This window comes from Gallus gallus, chromosome 3 (assembly GCF_016699485.2).
Source record: "Gallus gallus isolate bGalGal1 chromosome 3, bGalGal1.mat.broiler.GRCg7b, whole genome shotgun sequence".
Taxonomy (NCBI): domain Eukaryota; kingdom Metazoa; phylum Chordata; class Aves; order Galliformes; family Phasianidae; genus Gallus; species Gallus gallus.
Genome location: NC_052534.1, coordinates 47,351,545 through 47,374,498, shown reverse-complemented (window position 1 = coordinate 47,374,498; position 22,954 = coordinate 47,351,545). Strand labels below are relative to the sequence as shown.

Sequence of the window (22,954 nt, the reverse complement as noted above, 5' to 3'; positions counted from 1 at the left end):
AAGTCAAGAGGGTGGAAGCTGTTCAGTGCTACAGACAAGTCAGGGCTGCAGCAAGGACAGAAAGCTTACCTGAAGCCAGTTTCATTAATCCCCATTCCTCATAAACACATGCAAATTCTCACACCCAGGAAGACTTCTCACATATCTGAATTCTGTAAGGGCTCCTATGATTGCAAAATTGCAAAAGTGGATGTAACAGAATTTCCCAGATGTGAAGGACACACACTTCTGAAAGCAAGCTTCAAATTCTGATGAATTTAAAATGCCAAGACTAAATTAATCCCCAAGTTGAAGCTATGATTCAAAATACAAAACAAACAAAAACAAACTCAAAATCACTCTTGACTTTTTGCTTAACTTTTTTCCAAGTGTTCAAAGTAAATGATGACACTGAACTAGATCCATCACTTCCACTTGTAATCATCGTTGATTTCATCTTTGTGCCTCCCTGTCCTTGACAAGCATCCATTTCTAGCTCCCTGTAAAAGAATTGCTTGGCAAATGTACATACTGAAAGAGAGGCTTATTTCCACATCGTACATAGTTTGCTATAACTTCAAAATGTCAAAATTTAAGCATGAGTAAGCTGAGAGCTCTCATTTGATGCGAACTTTATCTTTTCACTTTTTAAACAATAATTAATTGCCTCTCAACTGTCAACTTGAATTACACATTATTAACTACACAAACTATTAGCCTTTGACATTAACAGTTCTGCTCGCTCACTCCTTCAATACCATTCAGATTTGACTGCAAAACTACTTTTACCAGCCCAATACTGCCTGTTTCAGAAAGCAGTAAATGGATTCTCACCACTTCTGCAGCTGCCCCCACCCTCACCAAGGTCTTGACATGCCTGCAAAGATTGGAAATGCTGTTACCGTTGTTTAGGTACTAAAATGTGAGGTTATCTCAGCAGATCACTCCCACTCCAGCTGCTTTGCTGGCTTATGCAAGACATAAGCTGTAAAAACTGTGCTTCGTGGCCTTTGCCTGTTTGCTACTAAATTAATCTGTTTTCTTTGCACGTCCTTGGCTTCTCTAACACTGGCAACTGCTCATCTTTTATGCCATTCCTTTCTATCATTCCAAGTCCGCGTTAGGGGACAAAAAGACATTTTGCAGTTCACTGAAGAAACTTCAGCTGCTCAAAATGAAAAATGTGAGTGATTCATTTGCTTTTGCATCCTGAAATCCAGTTGTTTGGTAGCTAGAACTGTGCTTGCAATGATTATTTTCAGCCAACTTGAAAATGATGAAACTGTCTTAACTAGCTGTTCATTTAAGAGAGAGACAGAAAATAAGACCAATGAGGATTTAAGAGATGAGCACGCAAGGCTACATTAAGCCCATCTCTTTCTTTCCTGCTGCATCCCCACCTCTCCCACTCTGGGTGCTTTGCTAGCCATAAATTTTGATGTATCTTCTCCACCAGGGAAAAGGGAAGTAAAACTCCTCAAAGAGGAGAAAAAGTTCCCTCCAGAGTTGTCTTCTGCTTATAATGCATTTTGTACTGCTGCGAGCAATTTGCTTTTTAGAGCTGTTTTTACTGTACAACATCCTACTCCCTGTGGAACCTACTCCCGAGGGATTTTTCCACAGCTACCTACTTAGAAAAGTGATTTATGTGCGGATCATGACACGCACAAGGCACCGCTGCGCCCAAGAAGAGAGGAAACAAAATGAAACCCACTCAACCTTGAAGATCTGCCTCCCACCAGGAGAGCAGGTGGCTTCAGGTCTGCTGTACCGCTTTGAAGTCTCCGTTTGTACCGCTGAAGAGCAGAACAGCAGCCCTGCAGGCAGAACTGGAGAGAGCACGGCGCGATGGTCAAGAGAATACGGAGCAAAGCTCATACGTACAGAAGACTACTTCAGAAGATGGTACTCCCCGGGGTGAACAGCTTGAGACAAATTAGCAATGCAGTACTGATGTATCTGTAGATTACATTTGACAGTACTCAGACAGCTGTGGCCTTCCAATGGAAGGCAAGGCTCTAAATACTGCTCTTCCTGCAGTAAAGTAATTCAACATGGGACTGAGGGTGGTAGGCTTTCTCAGAGAAGCTAAAGGGGAGGAAAAACCTCTTCTTCATTATTTTCATGTGCTCTGCCTGCAAATACCCTGAATAAGCCTCTCCAGGATTCAGGAAACTAACTAAAGTGGGATGACTCAGGCTTTCGCATCTGAAAAAGAAAATGTTGCTATTGCCAGTGTCTGTTCTGCCTCAGACAGCACAAGCACATCTGTAATACAATTTGTAGCACACCCACAGCGCTCACAGACAAAAATGGAGAATCATTTCTTGCAGAGATTAATAGCGTTTCCTCCAGGTGGGAAACAACACAGAACAGAACAAAAACACGCACACAAAAAACTGACACAAGAAACAAACCCAGCGTGGAAACTTAAAATAATTCCCCCTTTTGCTGTCTGTGAACAGAATGCCCGAAACAGTAATAGAGAAATCTAGAAATTAAAAGTACTGGGTCCCTTTTCCAATTCTGCTATTGATTTTCCATATTCTCCCAAGGAAGTTACTTAAAACCTATGTGCCTATATGTATTTACCTGGAAAGAATTCTCTACTGTTCTTCATAGCTTTGCCAAAGGTTCAGTATGAAAACTTCAGAAAAGACATGCTGAGCTACCAAAAAACTACCTACAGCATGTATCCATTTTTGCAGTGTCCCTCTGTGTGTGCAGCTCATGGCCATTAACACAAGCAATCTCAACTCAGCTGGCTGTCTGAAGAGGGCCCTGCTACAGTGGGTACTCAGTTGTCCAAAGGAGCCTTGAAAACTATCTCAGATCCTCTAAGAAGGTAACCACAGAACATTCTGACTGTCTGCCACACAGTCCCAGCAGACAAAACTCTCGACATTCTTACAGGGACGTGTACATGCCGGTGTGCATTTGTAACACAAACAAGGTTTGATTAGACTTGATCACTAAAGGCATGGGGAGCTATCTTTAGCAGAACAAGAAAGCAGAGACAACACAGAAAGGTGCAAGTAAACAAACAGCCTTTGTGATAGCACACTGGCAAAGGCCACAGCAAACAGATGAAGTCTTGCTGAGTAGGTTAAATGATTCATCCTACCTCATGCTCATTGTAACTGCAGGACTATTGTCAGGTCTTTCATTTATAGAATAAATAACCATTCTGAAAAAATAAATACAGAGAAAGCAAAACAAAACACTGTAACTGCCTTTTTATGACAATCCAATTCCCTGAAAACTCATTCTTCTCAATTTGCCTTCCTTTATTAAAAGCACACATGCCAAGTTGAGATAACATCTCCTACTGTTATAATTTTGATCTACGCAGCAATTCACGGTGTGCTCTGTGTCAGCTCTGGTGCAATCTTTGGCTCTGATTCTGCATAGAAACATGCAGGCAGTCCTGCACGCTTCACAGCCTGTGACTATACTTACAGCACTTGCATTAAAAAATAATAATAAATACGTGGAATTAACCAACTTAATTTTCCTCCTGAAACTTCCCCTGCGTTTTGAAAAGAGCATTTAGAAACTGTGCTCTGAAAGCAGACTTTGAGGGGAACGTGTCAGCAGTTTGCGTTGTGCCCCTAATTAAACCAGCATATTCATGCTCTTTATAAATTCCTTCTGTAGCCACAACGTAATTGCTTCTATATGTCAATTTCCAGTGTACGCAAACGTTTTCATATGCATTATCAGCACCGCCTTGCTGACTGCTGAAGATAAGGCTCTTGTCTAGCAGTGCCAAGGAGACTTAAGCTTCCTCTGCCATGTAACAATGAGAAATGGGAGCCATCCAGAGAGCCTTCTGCCCCTCCAGAAAAAGCTCTAACTATGCACAAATGCAACCTTTTCTAGATTTTTTTTTTTTAAACAGACAACACTAAGAATATACTTTTTCCTTCTTGTTCTTCCCTGAACTAGCATCCCTTAAACAAAATGTCACAGAATGGCCTGGGTTGAAAAGGACCGCAATGATCATCCAGTTCCAATCCCCCTGCCATGGGCAGGGTCTCCAGCCACTAGACCGGGCTGCCCAGAGCCAACATCCAGCCTCGATGTCCTTAATTCTTGTTGCAACTCCTTCAAATACTGTTTTATGTTCCTTCGGGGATTGCTGCTTTCTGCAGTTGGACAGCCTTTCACATATATCTGAATGTATGTCCTCAAATTTTCAACAAGTTCAGAGAATGATTACTGCTATAGTCAAAAGTCTAATTTATCTTCTTGCAGTTTTGGAGGAAGAAAAAAAGAATCTATCTTGGCAAATGAAAATCCAGAAATGGCTTACAGCCAACCATCAAGAAAACACAGAAACTCAAAGCAACAGAACATCCTGTACACCGAACACCAGGAACAGCAGCGGGCTGTGTAACTTCTCTGTGCCACTGAAGAGACACCATTTATTGTTAGTCAAATCCAGTTACTGTCCCATTTCAGGCTATGCCACATCCAACCAAGAGAGCAGGCTTTGTCCACGGGTGAGGAATCAAATCAAAAGTCATCCAATATAAACAATTCAACTCCTATATGTTTCTGTTCAACCATCTGTAAAAATGGATATTTTATCATCTGGGTCTGCAAAACGCGTGGATGAAAATCATACATAACAATAATCTGTCAGCATACACCTCAATAGCACGGCACAACAGAATAAATTCCCCATAGTGTTGTACGTACAAAGTCTGCCCTCCTCATGACAGAGCTGTAATACACTACCTGAAAAATGCATTTTCAGAGCAAGATGTTATCATAATGTTGGGGAAGGACAGAAGCAATTTTACCTGATGTCCCCTTACACTTCAAAAATTATTTTCTAGAGACAAATCAAGTGAGCACTGCTGAAGTATCCTTTCCTGTATGGTTTTACCTTTTTTTTTTTTTTTTTTAATGAGGAGATGTATTTTCCACAGAAAAGGAGTGGCAAAGAAACCCATGAAAGTAATTTCTACTGTAGTGCATACATAGAATTTTCCCATCATGAGATAAGTTCAGGATATTATTTTAGAAACACTAAATCTGAATTGGAATTTTAAACTACAATTCCACTGAACAAGAGAATAATGGGAAACAGCTCATACAAACAACAATTTTGTTTCACAAAGCAGTTATATTATTCTACATCGGTACCATATAGCTTAGTATTTGATTTCAGAGTTATCAGGCACAGGATTTGGTTTGTGTACATCAGAGAGAAAATTAAAAATATATTCAAAGTAAAAGGTGTTCATATTATATAAAACTGAGAAAAAACAATAAACGCTAATTTTTACAGCTTGGCTCTAATGAAAGGAAGGCTTTATTGCAGTCATGTTACAACCTGAGTTGTTCTCTTGATGTCTTTTTTACTATAGCAAGTAATAAATAAGGTGGTCAGGGTTCAAGAACAAGTAATTTATTACTAAATTTATGGAAGGCTCCACTACAGAAATCAATAAACAGCAGCTAAAGAAGGCATTATGAATAAAACAGTTTCCTCATAATACTAACTGTTATGGTAATACAGGTAAATAGGTGACTCTATTTGAGAACATGGCAAATACTCGCTCTATGTAGTAAGTATATTCCAAATCAATCTATGAAATGTAATTTGAATATGTTACTTAACAGTTTATAGATTACCTCAGTGCTGAGGTAGGTTAAGTTCTGTCCCATCTTTTTGCAAAGTCACATCTAAATGCAGAGGGTTCTCTGGACCTGTTCAATGTCATTCACACTTCCAAGTCTGACCCTTTCACATGCAAGTCCACAGTGGAAACTGCTTTTCAGAAAGACTCGAAAAAAATATCTACATCAATTAGAAGTCTGAAAGAGTGCATAAATGTAGGTGCTCAATTAAATATGGCCATTCCAGAAACTTTGTTTTTGCTAAAATAAGCATTATCAATCTATCTATATGTGCAATATATACATATTAGATTGATTAATATATGCTTGATCTCTGCTAGTAGATGAAACAAGAAAGGTGCAAAGAGACACTGTTGTCTACTTCCATTACTAAGGAACAGAGGGGCTGGAAGGTACTGTCACTATTCATTACATAGACAAAGATTATTTTCATGTAAAGCTTCTTTCTAGAAAAACAAACATGTCAACACACCAACACTGCCAGAGAAATAACTGATGAAAAAGCAGATTATTCACTGGCCTCATTTGGTAACAGGATGCCAGTATGTGAAGAGAACTGAAGGTTACTGCATTTAAACAGAATTCCTCATAGAGACCCAGGGTGGGGACCATCTAGATGGCTAAGAGATTGGGAGAAAAGAGCATAGGGATTCAGGCCCTGGACAACTTGATGTAGCTGTGCTCTGTTCATTGCAGGAGAGTTGAATTAGATGGCCTTCAGAGGTCCCTTCCAACGCCAAGGATTCCATGATTACTATGAATCATAAACCAGGCATGAGACTAAGTGCCATGCTACTGCATTAAGAACAACTGTTGTACTGCCAATTCAAACAATGGTGTTCTACCAACCCTTTCCGTCCATTCGGCCCTGCTAAGACTTCAGGTGTAATCATGGTCAGATTTTGGTACTGTTCTTAAAACAAACAAACAAACAAACAAAAAAACCATATAAAAATCCAGAAAAAAAGCAGTGATGGTTGTGGATGGTCAAAAGAACCACCCCTGGTGCTGGAAAGTAGCAGTGTTTAACTTGTGAAGGAGGGGAAAAAAAAGACAAAATGCTCTTCATAAATTCAAAAAGTTGCTGTCAAGACAACAAAAGTTAGAGCGAGATGTCTGTGAGATACCAGTGAAAATACTTAGTGGTAAGGACTGCGCGCCCTAGAATAATTTGCCTAGGGACACTGTGGAATTAACATGTTGGAATAGATTTAAGAACAGGCCGGATCAAAACCTGTCGGGAATAATAAGCACTGAGTCTGTCTTGAGGCAAAGGATGCACCTGGTAATTTTTCAAAACTTTAAGATGAAACTAAGGTGAATTTCATGCCATATGACATTATAAAATACAGAGACCAAGGCAGCAGATTATGTTTGGCCATCCTCAACCACCACAACAGCAACAACAAAGATCTTGCTTTAATTGTGTTTCACTTCTGGTTTATCCATTTCACACACAAGTACAAAGAGAACTTCCACTCCTCCGTTTGCAGTATGAGACACTTATCTAAGAGCAGGAATTTGCAACCTTAATCTGGTATGGCTGAGATACAGACAGCTTATGGCAATGTCTCATTCGAAACTAAAAGAAGGATAGTGTTTTAAGGGATATCTTACTTGTGCATCATCAATTCATCAGTCTTCAAGGGAGTGCTTTACATAGACTTCTGAGCTTTTAGACTCCTTCTATTGCTATTTTGCAGAACTAGCATAGCTGCTCTCACAAAGCTCCTGCTTTTCATGAGATACTTGGGGAGGGAACAATGAGAAGGATAAGGAACATAGAAAGGTAGAAGAGAAGTATGGCACATGAGGCACTCAAAGAAAGGAGAAAGCAAAGCACGCGGGATGAAGTGAAAGAAGAAAAGGTGCTGAAAGAACTCTTCTACTCTGAGTAGTGATGAAAGAAAGGGTTGTGAAGCTTTGAAAACATGCACAGAATCACAGAACTACAGAATAGTTTTTGTTGGAAGAGACCTTAAATCCCACTGAGTACCAACTCCCTTACCATGGGGTAGAGATCAGGCTGCCCAGGACCCCATCCAACCTGGCCTTGAACACCTTCATGGATGGGGTATCCACAGCTTCTCTGGGCAGCCTATGCCACTGCCTCACAGTGCAGAAGGTGAAGTGCAGCAAAGAGCATGTGTGGAGTAAAATCAGAGAGGTAGAAAGACATAGGCTGAGTTGCTAAGGGAAGGGATCAAAGAGGAATGGGCTCGGAACTTAGAACAGCCTTGAGAAAATTGATGGCAAAAAAAGGAGAGTTATTGTGAGCAAAAGATGGGGTCTTCTCTCTTAGTTTTGAGACTCCTATAACAAGGTAATACAGAGGCACTATCTGAATTACTACTGAGGGGTGTGTATGTGATAACTGTGGAATAACTAAGCTTCCTAACGTATCTTATCCTACACGCCTCCTGGGAAAGAGGCTGACAAAACTAGTGCTGGTAATCAAAGCCCTTCATCTGCCATTTATCAGCTCCGTAAGACAGTGGAAACAGGAGTCTTAAAATCAGTAGAGCAATATAAATTTGTATCATGTTACTCGTTCACAACATCCCCCATTTTGAATATCTCGTTCATCATAACTGCATTCAAGTCTATGTGAAACTGCTGGTAACAGAAGGTGAAAAAAGATTAACAGGCTTATGTTTCAAGGAACTTTTTTTTTTTTTGGTGAAATTTCTTTCTTAAGGTTTCTACATTCTTCCTCAAAAGGGTTCAGCATGTTCTGAAGGTAATGAACCAGCTGCCAGTCGTGCCAGCCTTGCTCAGTCCTCAAATGAGCAACAGCAGCTACTGACTCCAGGATAAGCAGCTGTCAATCATGCCAAGTCACTTCAGCCAAGATAAAAAAAATCAACTTTCTTAGTTAACATAAGATGATTTTTTTTCACACCTTCACTGTAGCTACCAAACTTTACCAAAGTTGGAAATACAAACATTGAGTAGATTCCCTAAAACTTCTAGTAGGTCACTTTTAATAAAAAGAGCTATCAAAATTATGTGAAAACCTCATGAGTCACAATTGTTGTCAAGAAATCCCAATTTGATTTTCCATTCCTCTGTTTAGGTGATTTAAAGACCACTTTATGTAAGACATCCTATTAGCTTTACAGCCTCCTTCGGTGTTTCTATTAGGTCTTAAGTGAAACGTACCATTTACCTGAGATTGAAGAGGTGAGTCAAGACATCTCATCTTGTATCATTCCATCTGGAGTATGAATAATCCAAGATTCTATGAGCTCAGAGGTGAGAACTTCAGTGTTACAAACGTTACATTATCTAAAGCATTGTCAGAATAGAATATATGCTCATATAGAAAAGGAATTATGTGAACATTATCACCAAACTCTTCAGGTTTTACTCATTGGACAAGCTTTTTCTCCCTGCAAGTGAATGAAGCCAGTAATTTACAAGGTATCCCTCAGGCGACAAAGACCAACCAGGATGAATTGCATTAGCATTAAGACACGGAATGGCCCTGTCTTGTATAAGATTAAATTCAGGTTTTTTTTTTTTTTTTTTTTTTAAGATGGAAATTGTTAGGCCCCAGGTTCTAGGAAACTGCTGTAATTCCATATAGAAAATACTATACTATTTTCAAGTCTGCTAGAAGGTGAAAAAGGACAGTGGTCATAAAATGGTAAAGGGAAAAAAGGTGTTAAAAAAAATAATTACAAACATCCTAGAGAAGATGACAAAAAATTCAAGAATATTAACTTGTAAAGGGAATCCATAAGCTTATATGTAGAAAGTTTGAAAAATGCTGTAATGATCTCTGATGAAAGTTTTCACACTCAAAAGAGAGCTCAAGCGCTACTACTGTGCAACTAGAAATATCCTTTTAAAAGTATTATCTACAACTACCTTGAAGATAATGATAAAGCATTCTTCAGTGCTAAAAGTACCCTGAGACTCATTAGAGAAGTGTTAAAGAAGCTGTTTATGTCAAAGGCCGAAAGGAAACACAACACTGAACTTGCTCTATGCAAAATTATTCAGAAAGCGAATTGAGACGTCTTACCCTCACTGCAGTCCTCTTCCTGTCAAAAAAGGCCACTACTAAATAATTCTCATGATAGAAATCTGAGTAATTTCAGGTAGAAGAATCTCAATGTCAGCACTACTAAGCAGAGAAGATCAATTGTGTTTGCACTATTTAGAGACAACAATAACTGTTTCCTGTTCCATTTAGCATAAACATAAAAGAAAACACAAAGGGTGTTTCCTACTATACTTCACTGTTTCCCATGAAAGCGACTTCATTATGGACCTTAGATTTTCAGTATCACCCATTCAGCTAAAATGCCTTCCTGCTTTCTTTTGCATTGGCTGCCTGACTTATGGTCAGGAAAACAGTTACATTTTTGTAATTTCTAGGAGTAGAAGATAACCTACAGATGTATATGCTCTGCCACTGCTCCAAAGGAGGTTATAGTGCAGTAAATACATATGGTATTCCAGAATCTTATGTTTTTACAGAGCTCCTGCAGTTTAATCTTAAAAGAATAATAACAGATTCTTCTTATTTTATGAAGCTGAACTAAGAGAGAGCTAACCTCAACTCTTGTTTTCTAAGGACTTTCAAGTATATAAAAGTCTGTGAAGAAAGAGTTCCAACTTTGCATGCCTCTACTTTCAAACTCATTCATTTCTCTCTTCTCATTGGCTTCGTTTTGGAGCCAGCAAAGTTTCAGAGCAACCAATCATAACAGGAATTGGAGCCTTGACAGTGGCTCACAGACAGCCTCTGCTGCAGCACTTGTAAGGAAAAGGTCAAAACTGTTATTCAAAACCTCCATGTTATATTGTTACAGCATCCTTATCAACATGGTTAGTACACCTCTCATATAAGTAAAAATAGCATAAGGCTTTGTGGCAATTTTTTCTCTTGCAGCCTTAAGGGTGCATCACCTCCTTTTCTTTATCTTATCTCAATTTACTAGTGATATACTCATTAAATCTTTTACCATTTCACTTTTCACCCTTGTAATAAAACAGTGGCCAAATTCTCAGCTTTCCTCTTCTTCCTCCTGACAAACTCAGTGAGAGGTCCAGCTCCTGGGTCACCTGCTCCAGACTCACTTGGATTCCTTACTATACTCTCTCATGCCCCAAAGCTGAGGCTCCTTCCTTCAGTACACATCATCTCTGGACATGCCTGAACAGTCTATGTATTCTAACAAACCCTGTAACAGCAGCAAATTGCCAAGAGGAAGCTTCAAGGAGCATATCCAATTGCCAATATCTACCTTCATCTTTTTCTCCTTCCAACCTCCCTTATACCCTTCTAACTAAAACTTCAGTGAGAAAAACTTAAGGCTACTTCACTCTCGTAACAACTCTTTACCTTATCCAAACTCTAACATATTGAACTATTATTTTTTTTTCCTGCATGTTTTCAACAGCATTTTCCATCTTTAACTACGTTTTCCATTTTCATTTATACGGTATTAAAAGCATTTTGAAGAATATTAACATTAAAATTTAATGGCAAATTAGGGTAACTGCTGAAAGACACATGTAGACTACAAGAGCAAAGGTGTAAATTAACAGCCATCACCTGCTATTCAAAAGCCAGAACAAAATTAACCCAGTATTGCTGAACATCTCAGTTCAATGGAGTTAAAACCAAAGTTATTAAGTCTCCTAAATATGCTCATCCAGTCAAGCAGAAAGGTAAGTTCTAGCCCTGCTGTTAACTTGGATGGCTGATCATAAACAGAGATCAAGGGAGATAATATGCCTGTAATCATCTCCCTTACAAAGAGTTATCCAAACTAGTTATGGAGTTAAAAATAGCAGCAAAGAAAAATAAACTTGAATTTTGCTAGAGGGTCATCAGGCTTGGCTCCTCTATACAGTATCATTCTGAAGTGATGCACTGAAAACACATACACACATTAAAAAAGGAGCCAAAACCCAATGGTCTGAGATTCGTGTTCCTACTCCATTCCTAATAAAACTGTTTAGCCTTGTTAAAAAAAACTTACATTTTTTAAACTGCAAATGAAAATATAAAATAAGATTTACTAGTCTCGTGGAAGAGATGCTTGCACTGAAGACAAAACACTGGTGTTCCCATTGCTGCTCCAGGAACTGTTTATATATGCGAACTATATTGATCAACAGATAAGATACAAACAACTATGGAATATTAAAGGCACTCCAAGATAAGAGATCAGTATTCAGGTTTCCTCAGGCAAAGAAAAGAACTGAACTTTGGTTTTCTACACCTCTGCTTCAAACCAGCGCTTCCTACTACTTTGCAAACCATGCCCCTTGTTTCTCATACTTTCCCACAGGTGTTCAAAATGAAATACTTAATTTGGTTCTAACTGAAACAGCATGCTTTTCAGCCAACTGATGTTCCAGTGAAACCAATGCATTTTTGAGGAAATGTAAACCCACTCTACAGAGAAGTAACACAGCTCTCTACTTCTTCATATCAGCACGATCCCTTCCATGTATCGGACAATTATTTAAGTAGAGGCAGAATGGCAGACATAATAGATGGCTGACAGTGGGCTACTGACTAACAGAGCTAGATTCTTCTATAACTCAAAGAGAAAAATAATGTTCTCTGAAAGGTGCTAGATCTGAAATACTACAGTGATCTTGCATAATCTTAAGAAATGTCTGACTTCAAAGAAATAAGAAGCATATGATAGTGGACTGGACTTCAGGCTTGAGCTGCAGGTCATCCAGATGGTTCATCACTCACTGGTCATACACTAATTAATTACTTAGGTCTTGTGATCAATATTTGTTTACAGCTACTCTAGGTTAGACCCATTAGATGGTTAGATGCCATTACTCGTAAAGCTTTTCTGAATTTACTACAAATTTTGTTGAAAACTAAATAATTACAATGAAAAATTAGGGAATTACAAAGGTAAATCTTCATCAGCAACAGAATCTCAGGAAAGAGAGGCCTAAATAGAGTTAGTAGTACTCAAGTTATTAATCTCAATGGACACAACAGAGGCTAATTAATGTTTGTAAAGTGCTATGAAGTTGGAAAATGCTATACTGAGTAGATAGAGAACTATTTTTTTGAGCTTCTGCGTAGGCTAGCAACTGAAGGTTCTAATTACATTGTTCAGCACAGGAATGGAATGGTGATTGACTTCCTTCTTACATCTCATTGGCACGACTTCCAGCAACTCCTTCACACTGTTTAACTTTAAAAGCTATCTTTTCTGTCAAAATGGATTTGAACTATGGCTTAATATTTGCTTTGATACCAGAACAAGGAGATACCTAAACACCTCTGGAGGTATCCCAAGACAGAAAGCTGACTGAAGACTGAAATGTGTCACTTGAGTTGAAGGGGAGATAGACCTCTTTCAAATAACTGTTTAAATTAACAACCTAGATTTTCTTGAAGGAAAATTCCATTTTTTTTTCTTTTGCTAGCTTTTTAATCTGCTTAATTAATCTTGGTGGCATGAAAAGCTTGTCTGTTTTTCCATTTGTATCCACTGTTTTCCTAAGTCATTTTTCCTGCAAACACTGCTTTCTGCACATCCTTCAGTGAACCTGATTACACAACTATATTGCCATTTTCTTCATGTGGAGGCTAAACCTAATGATTACAACTATCGTCTCATCAGGAGCTTCAACAGCAACAGGCAAGAGACACAGATGTAAATGAAAACTATATCTGATCTAGTGGGTGGCAACCCTGCCCACCACTGTGGTTTGGAGCTGGATGATCTTTAAAGTCCCTTCCAACCCAAGCTACTCTGTGATTCTTTTCTATGAACATTACTACTATGTATCTCATAAGGATCTTATGCAGTCCAAATTCTGTTAATAATTTCAAGTCTTTCTTCTTTGGTTAGTTGCTAATCCATGACTGATTTTGCTTATCATGCACAGCAATGAAAGAAATTCATCCTTGTGATAAGGTACTGAAAATGAATCCTGTTTCAACAGTATCCATCAAAGGTATCCAAAGGTAACCATTCATTTTCATATGTATATCAAAACAAGGTTATTACTTTCAATTACTACTGAGTGGCTATTATGCAATTTGCTTGAACATCAAAAAATGACTTAAGATTCAAGGAAAATCCAGATACAGAAATCACATATTACTTTGTTTCCTTATGCAAGCTACAGCTGCAATCTAAACAGTGGGGGAAAACTTAGAAATATAAATAAAGAGGGATACGGCAAACAGGAATCAGGAAGAGGGGCTCCCATCTTAAACTCATCCCTTTTATTATTTTGTGGAAAACAGACTGATCAATCACCAAATCACATATCTTCAAAATGCTTGCATTCTCCTTCAAACACAAAATTCACAGACTGCCTTGTTTGAAATGGAACATTTCTCTGTGTGCTTCAGGCAATGCTGCTGAAACAGGAAACCCTGCACAACACTGAAAAGAAAGATAAAGCATAGGGAGATCAAAAGCAGAACTGTGCAGCAGCAGAATCTACATCATGAAGATCAGGGCCAGACTGGCAAAAAAAAAAAAAAAAAAAAAAAGAAACCAAACCTTTTGAGTTTGCAGATGGAAGTCTGCTTTGCTCTGGGCACCTTTGCTGGCAGCGTCCTTCTGCTGCAAAGAAACAGACTTTCCAAAGTACATCCAGATGTGTGCAAATACTCATGATGTGTTTCTCATTCCCCCTGGAACACGATCTTGATTTATTCCTAATTTTGATTTGCCTGTTTTCCCTGATAACCTCTAAGTCTGTTATGGTCTCTACAAGCATCTCACTAACTTCAAGACTTCTGTCTTGAGCAATATCCTTCATTATTTCTTGATGACCAGTAGTGCTATTCCTCTACCCAAAGATGCAGGAGAAGTGGAAGTTGGCACAGCAATACTTTGACATCTAAAGCTGCTGTCTTCAGCAGCCATCCTCAGCATGTATTGGACTGGTTGGATGGACTGGTTGGAGGACAGAAGGAAGGATCATAGAAACTGCCTGGGGAACTAGAACTAAACTACATAAAGACAAATAAGGGTAAACTATATATTTCTACTTTTCAGGTTAATTTTTCTGTTGGTTTAGCTGCTATCATGTCACAAAAGTCTGCTCCTCTTCTGACACACCAATATTTTCCCTAAAAGTCTCTATTTAATCCAACAGAATTATAAAAACAGGTACCTGAAGTTAGCTATTTTGAACAAAGGACTGGAAAAATCTTAAGAGATTAACTATCTATAAGATACTGTAAGATACTATCTGTAAGATACTATGTGTATCTTACATCAGAGTTGGCTGCCATTTTATTTCTGCCTGCCCTTATCTTCACACAAGTCACACCAGCGTTTACAGTTAGCTATCAGCATTGTCCCAAGATTTGCTAAAAGACAAACAATTGCCTGCTAAACAAACTCGAGATTGCCTGGAAAATCCAGAAAAGCTGTTAAGTGTGTTCACAACATCCTGGATCTTCACTCCCAAAAACTCAATGGCCTGCCAATACACATCACTGCCCTTCTTACAGTAATATCACTCAGGTGGTTTGGAGTTCTAGCAATGCATGAGAACTTGCGTATCCTCTTATATGATAATTTAATTTGCTCTCTTTCCCCTTTCTAATAACTTTAACCTTTGCAATAAAATCTACCTAATGATCCAGATAGCATGGCTCTCTGCACTGCCATTTTTGCGGTCCTCTCTTAAACTTAGAGAGGAGAAAAGAAAAACAAAATACCCAAAGGGAGCTGATGTTAGTCAAGCGATTCCTCCCACTTCACCCCCCCTCCCCCTCAGGCTCCAATGAGATTAAATCACCGAGTTAATACAAATCTTGTCTGTCAGTTCCAGCTGATATGTAGTGCGTTTAGCGTAAAAGAAAAGCACAGTTAGAATACGTTCAATTGATCTTAAGTTCAAAGTAGAAGTCCTGATAAACGCCAAGAGACAGGACAATCACTACAGATGATGCAATGAGATTGAGAATGAGCAGAAAAGCTTTTATAGCAATAAAGGAAAATTTCTCCCCTCCAAAGTAACCAGTTAAGACTACTCAAAGCAAGTTACCTCTTCTACTTATAACACAGTGTGTGTTTTTTAATAACAGTATTATCAATTCAGAAAGAAATAACACCTTTGATAAACTGCTCACCACAGAACACTGACATTGCCAAAAATACACACATTCAGAAGATCAGAAGTGCTGAACTGAAGATCCTGCTCCAAAAAGCAAGGGCCCTCTGCATGCTCTAAAGGAAGATAAAGGCGCCATAACTGCACAATCTGCTGGGTCTCCAGCCTCTGCACTTCGGCTATGGACAGACAGATTTTGCTTAAGAGATTATTCATAAATGGGCTTCCAAATAGAGACAGTGGTGAGACTGCAGGAGATCATTAGCTTACAGAGCGTGGAGACTTTTTTTCTTTTAACTAAGTTTGAGAGTACTAAGTAGACAACAGACTGCTGAGAACTGCATTCACTTTGCTGTGTATGGAACAAGCCCGGCTTTATTTTCATGCTTAATGCTAGCTCTGTATTTAAATGCCTTTGCTGTCCTGATGTGTGATACATGAGACACTAAAAATAGCCCGTCTGTTCCAGAATATCCATTGTGTCTACCTTTGAAAAGCTCCATTTACAATGAAAAAATATGAGGAATTTAAATTATATAGATAAACCCTAAAATATTGAGACTGAGACCACAATCACAGTAAATCTCTATTATGTATTTCCTACATACGTACATCTGCTTTATGCACCTCATATTTAAGAAAAAAAAAAGTCCTACTTCAACCTATACCGGAGGAAAAAAATGCTTAGAAGTCGACATCTTTGACTACTACTTCTTCTCTCATGTATCTCACTGATAAGGCCTGGAAACTCTCCAACATTTAAGAAGCCTTATCTGTGTGTTCTCCAGTTCTCTTTTTGTGCTGTAGATACCTTTCTAATCCAACTCAGATGTTGTTTATATTTTGGAGGGATCAAGACAAAACAAAACAGTGGGATTCTGCTCCAGGAAGATAGAGGTGTCCTCTTAGGACAAAGGTAAAAGCACGCAACATTGCGTTTGCAAAGCAGAGCTGATAATTTCACGGCAAGGAATAAACTGACTACTTCAGTCTTGGAGATTTTAATGCATGTAAGGCACAAAGAATAGGGGAAGTGGTGAGAGCCAGCCCTAGTGCAGGCACAGGCTGATTCCACAAAGATATTCATTAACTCCAACTTAACTGGCCAACTCCCATAGAGATTTCTTAAACACACATCAATCAGCGACAGCAACAGTTCTGGGTACTTTAGCCTGCTTCAGTGAAGGTTGGCTGAGTTTCTCCAGTGGTCTTGTGATACCGCCAACCAGTAACATAGTATCAAGCAACTTCACCTCTAAGAAGCCTAAAGACTAATTACTCTGTCACTCTAACTACTAATTAATCTGTTTGAGCCACTTTCCCTCTACTTTGCCTTGCTGGACATTTACACGATGATATCATCTACACTGACAACCCTATTTGTCATCAAACAACTGGCTGCTGAGCACCCTCCAAAAATCAAGCGCAGCAAAGCATGAGGGCTACACACTTACACATGTGGGCAGCAAGGCAGGAATTGTACACTGGCTTTACGTTCATTTCTGCTTTCTGACTGTGCATCAGTATATATGCAGATTCATAAAACCAGGCTTTATAGCCTACTAAGGCCTATTTCTAAGATACAGACACTGTACTTTACCATCACGCAGACAGAGATTCTGAATGCTTCCCTTTCCGTGTAAGGCAATGAACTAAATCTATGCAGGGGAAAAAAAAAAGAGGTAAACTGTGTGTCTTGTCACTCCACAATGACAATCATTTCCAACTTATGTAATTTACAAGTCAAAAGATAAGTGCAACTTCCCAGTGCCACAGTCGTAGCTGTCAGAATCCATCAGGAAGCCTCGGGCTGCTCTTTGACTTCGGGATCACCAGCGACAATGCAGGCCTTGGCAGCAGCAGTTAGCTGGCTGCTGTCTGTGATGGATGAGACAACAGAATGCAGTTTGCTCTTTCACAGCTACATCAATATGTCCTGCCCTGCTGACGGGCAGGGCAAACCTGGTTTTGACAGCGAGCCAAGCAGATACGATCCCAAAGACACAAAGGAAGCAAGGATGAGCGGTAACAAGGTGTCATCCTCATGGAGTCACTTTTCTGGCCATAACTGCATTTTAGCAGATGTCCAGCTGAAGATTACCAGTCATACATCCATTACGGCCCAGAAAATTTGCTCTGGCTACTCTGACTGCAGCCAAAAAAACACATGGCGCACAGGAATAGGCCAAATGCTAGGAAACGTGGGCAACTCCCATGCTGTTCACAAACATTTACGTCCAAACCCAAGCACATTCTCCATTACAAAAACAGAGGCAAAATTCCAAAGTGCAAAAAGCACCTATCGTGGTTAGGGACAACTAACAATCCCTGACGGCACTGCCATTTGGAAAAATAATCTGTGTTTAGCTCCAGCTGCAGCTACTGTTCTATTGAAAGATATGCTGCTCTCCCAAACAATTTCATCAAGTGATTTTTATTTCTTAATTCAACATGAGAGCAGGATATCCAGGCAGAAATGACCATGGTCTGATAGGGAAGGTTAGAGAGCTGATTAGGAAACACAGTACACAATGAAGATATCAACACTTGCTCTCAAACATCTCAAACTGTTTTCAAAGTATACAGAAGCAGCAATAAACAGTTCATATTTCTGTCCTTTCAGAGAACAAGCTACAAAGGGCACTCTGGGTGAGCCAGTACGGAATGCCTGTCCCTGGTAAGATGCTGCCAGCTCAGGCACTTACTTCTTTGTTACTGCTCCGGTACAACGGATGCAGCCCCACTGGGCACTTTTGCACCACGCTCAGCCCTTGGTGACTCACTCCTCTTCATTCCTAACTGTGGTCTCCAGCATTTATCACTTACCCTACTTTAAAATCTAAAGGTGTATGCCAATACCTACAAAATTTCTTACACAAAGCACCTGTAGCATTGAGAGAGTTGTCAACAGAGACTCTCCTGTTCTCTGGTTCCTCACCTCACTACAAGGCTTGGGCTTACTTTATGGCACACCTTCTCATGACTCAGGAGCCTTCGTTCTGGCAGAACCCTGGGAATCAGCACTAGTACTACATGTACATCAGCTTTTCTCTGTGCGAGTGCTTGGATAAAGAGAAGGAGAAGACCACCTGTGGGGGGAAAAAGGGCAGAAGTGTAGCCCACCTGCAGCTCTGGCATGTCCCCAATGCAGGGAAGAGGCTAAAGAGCTAGGCAGGGTCCCTCCTCATCCCTGTGAGGAGGGCACTGAATAGCAGAACAAAGCCAGGCTAGAACAATAATATCGGTGCATGATCATTTTCTGACTGTATATATTTGCTACCAGGATAAACTGTGTGAAATTGCTATTTCTCCCTACTTTATTCACAATTCCAAACCTCTACAAGTACACTGTCTTTCCTCAAGCTGCACGGAGAGGAAAGGTATCACAACAAATGAGTCACCTGTTCTGTCTTTCACATTACCACTTTAGAGGACACTTCAGCAGCTCTTCTGTTTAAACCAGTTCTTCATTCTAAAGCATATTATAAGTAGTTATATTCTATCGCAGTGAAAATACATGCCAGTCAGCAAGTCCATCCCTGGCTCCCAGCGTACCTGTCAAATCATACCTACTGGTGACAGCAAGCTTCAGCTGCAGTCAGTGCTGTTGGATGCTGTTGTGGAAGTGAGCTAGTATCTATGATGTCATCTGTTATCAGCACAATGGCTATCTGATGTCCAGAAACCAGATTATGTTGGTGATGGATATAGCAAAAACTCAGTACTAGTTTAAGTCTGAGAGAAGGTATTGCAACTGAAAATTAGAAGTTCAAAAGTCATCACCGGACTACTACAGTGAGGAAACTGGATATGGGAGCCACTGAAGAAGAGTCTGCAGAATGTCTTTTCAAACAGTCAGTTTCTCTGACTATACTTTGTCTTAAACGGAACGAGCTAGTGAATCACTCACGGTCTGTCTTGGGTTAGCTTGCATCTATTTAAACCAGCATGAAGCTCTGCACCTTTGATGTGAGTTAATTAAGCTCAGATGGCTTTCCCCAGACTGGCTTCTGCAGCTTTGGAAGAGAAGGCAGCCAAATTAGGCCCATCTGTCCAAATGGAAGGGAGTCCTCTCCTGCCACAAAGCGTGCCTCATTACTCACGTGCCTCATTACAGGACAGGAGCTTCCTTCCAAGAACCCAAGTGCCAGGAGAGGGAGTTTCATGGCTGGCAACAGCTACCTAACATACCAGGTACGCAGAGGCTTGCACACGAACCACAATTCTCTGCTGCCAGCTGCTACACACAGAAGGGTCCATTTACAAAGGGATTTCCTGCAATCACCTTTTGTTTAACAGTTGGAACTTCTTGGTAAGAACAGATTCGTAAAAGACACTTAATTTCCTTCCCCCCATTTAAAAATAAAGAAGAATTGATCAAACTGGAGGGGGGCTGAGCTGACTCTCTGCCTTGACTCTGCAGCCAGTTTGTATAACTGAAGTCAGTATGAGTTCTGGTAGCCCCTCAGCTGTCAAACTGGAATCCCAAGACAACAGAAAGTATCCTTAAAGTAAACCACATAATCAGGTACAGCTGCTAGAGAATGGGAGGAAAACGTTCCCTGGTTCAGGGGATCTACCAGGATCTGGGGAAACAAAGGCAGAAAACACAATTATGCATCTTCAGCTCTTATACTCCTCTTAAAGGATTTGATCCTGTAGAGGAACTGCAGAAGTTTGATCAGATCCCAGGCTGGCTCTGCCACAGCACTACGTGTCAGTAGGGGTACTAATCATATCATGCTGTCCCAAACAGACAAGATGGGATATGAGATTTACAGCTTGAGATGTTCAAGTAAGAAGTACTGCACTAAATGACAGCATACAAACCTATTCTTTATAAAAATCATTTCGTAACAGAAACACCACAGTGTTCCAAAGCAGAACTACTAGGAACAACTACATAATCGGGTTCACAATTTACATGCTCTGAAATAACTAGAAAACTCAGTTCTGAGTTTCTGTATGTGATATGTGAAAACTACCAGGTAATTACCACAGCAAAACCAGGTACGGTATAATGAAGAATTCCTTCAGTAACCTGCTTAGAGTCAGACAAGTTTTTCTAGGAAACATCTACAAAACTCTAAGTGAAACGTATCATACAGTTGGGAAACATAAACTTAACACAGAAGACCAAACAAATCAGACCTAAAATCTCTTTTCTCTCTGTTACAGACGATTTTTATGAACATCATGAAAACTAATGAAAAGGTTTAAAATGAAAAAAGCACAGCTATCAGTAATTGAGGTTGCTGAAGCGTTTATGTGTGTGAATGCAATCACATATAGTTACTTCCCTGGACAGGAAAGTCACTTTCAAATCATCAAACTGAAATACTGGTGACTCTTTTGAGTCACAAATGGCAATCATTGTTAATAAAGTCATAACCTCTCTACATACCACATCAAGGTCCTGGGAAACCCTCCGTTTGCGCAGCTCTTCCATCCTCTCACACACATCCGTGAAGCAGGTGTTGTAATAATCTGCATACTGCTGTGCGAGGTCATCAATGTTTCCCAGAGACCCATCCTGTGGTGGAGACAAAGGGAAAAAAGGAGAGGTTAATCAATTTAAAAATCAGGTTTAAAAGTAATAGCACAGCTCGGATGGAATCACATCCCTGCAGCACGGGCGGCACACAGCTCGCAGATCATCCCTTCAATGAGTTGTGGTGTCACAGCAGCCCCTCGGGAGCACACGGGTCTCTGCTAAATCTTGCACAGCTGGAACCAGCAGGGACTGCAGTGCACAGTACTATCCCTGGGCACAATCTGCTTCGGTGCGCTCCCACACACAGACAGCCATATTCCATCTGGTTCTCCAAGTAGCTGCCTGCTCACTTCATTGCCAGTCATTACATACGTTTCACCAACCTTATTTACTGGGTGTAGCCCTGCTTTCCTTGACAATCATTAACAGCAATTTCAAACATTAAAACTTCTTGCTTATAAGCACAATCAACCAGACTGCAAACAATTCCAGCCAAATGACGTGAACAGGAGAGTTTATACCACCCACAGAGACACTGTGCCAGTTGGTCTTTTAAGATGCTCTGGAGGAGGAAACAGGCTTCACTCAGTCCCAAACCTCTGCTCTGCTAGGCAAGATTGCCACCTCATTAACAAAATGGCAACAGCCAGGAACCTAATTGCAGTCACCAATTAATTCAGTATTTTTAAATGCTGGATAAATAAAAGGGGAAAAAAGGCAGGATTTTAGAAGTGGCATTAGAAATCTTTGTAAACTTCAGACACGTATGCCAGAGAGGGCAGGGTGGACTAACAACTTTTGGTACAGTAAGCATACACTTAAGTAAACCCAAAACACGGAATGGAGTGCTTCTGTTTCTCTCATTGTCTAATTTATGTAAGAGCATACGATATTGTACACATTCTTTAAAAAGGCATATGTTATTTACATTCTTCAAAAGATAACCTCTACAACTTTGTGTATACATTCTGAGAGATTACCAATATTCTGCAGCGTTATTTCACTGTTGCTATCAGTAAATAGATGCAACACAAACATAAAATTGTCTTCAATATTAAGGAAAAGCCAAGCAATTAAGAAAGCATTTAAAAATAATTATGCTAATAGTATACCTAAGATGCACTGCAGTGTTAACATATGAGCTAAGAGGAAATCTCTTAAACAGAAACCACATCTTACAGAAGCTATTGCCATTTGAAAAGAAATAGTCCTGTTTTCTGTGATATGACTGTGCAGAAGAGGCAGGTCCGCCCTGACGAAGTATCAGTTCCAGGTAACTGGAACAAAACATTCCCACTTCAATCCGAGCGGATGCCTACCAAACCTGAGACTTGCAACACACACTTTCTACTTTTTTGAAGCACATTTCCACATGCCCAGTAGGTATTGAAAATTCCCCAGAACGGTTCCCCAGAAGCATCTGCTGTTCCTTCAAACTAGTGTATATGGCACAGATGGAAAACAACTTGCGTATCACTTGCTGGAGCAGCAGAAGCAAAATAACTACACTAAATACACACGTACACACACACATACTTCTCTATACATGCTTACTCACTTTTTACTGTATTTCCTACCTCTCAACCTGCCAGTGATCTCACATGGGAGTCTCAACTGTTGCAAGATTGAGTTCCTTAGCACAAGAAGATCCCACTTCCAGGACCTTTGGATTTTACACAGCTTCAGACAGACAGCTTTCCATGCCACTGGGGGCAAAACACAGGCATCCTTGAGAAAGACGCTGCA

General features: G+C 39.9%; 1 protein-coding gene across 9 annotated transcripts in view; it reads right to left on the bottom strand.

The window, feature by feature from the left end:
* SASH1 (SAM and SH3 domain containing 1) overlaps positions 1 to 22,954 on the bottom strand; it is a 531,322-nt gene that overhangs the window by 77,943 nt on the left and 430,425 nt on the right. For all 9 annotated transcript variants that reach the window (XM_025149369.3, XM_025149372.3, XM_025149371.3 and 6 more), the window contains one exon: positions 21,119 to 21,247. In XM_025149369.3, the coding sequence (XP_025005137.2) occupies positions 21,119 to 21,247 (129 nt within the window). The remainder of the gene's footprint in view (positions 1 to 21,118; positions 21,248 to 22,954) is intronic.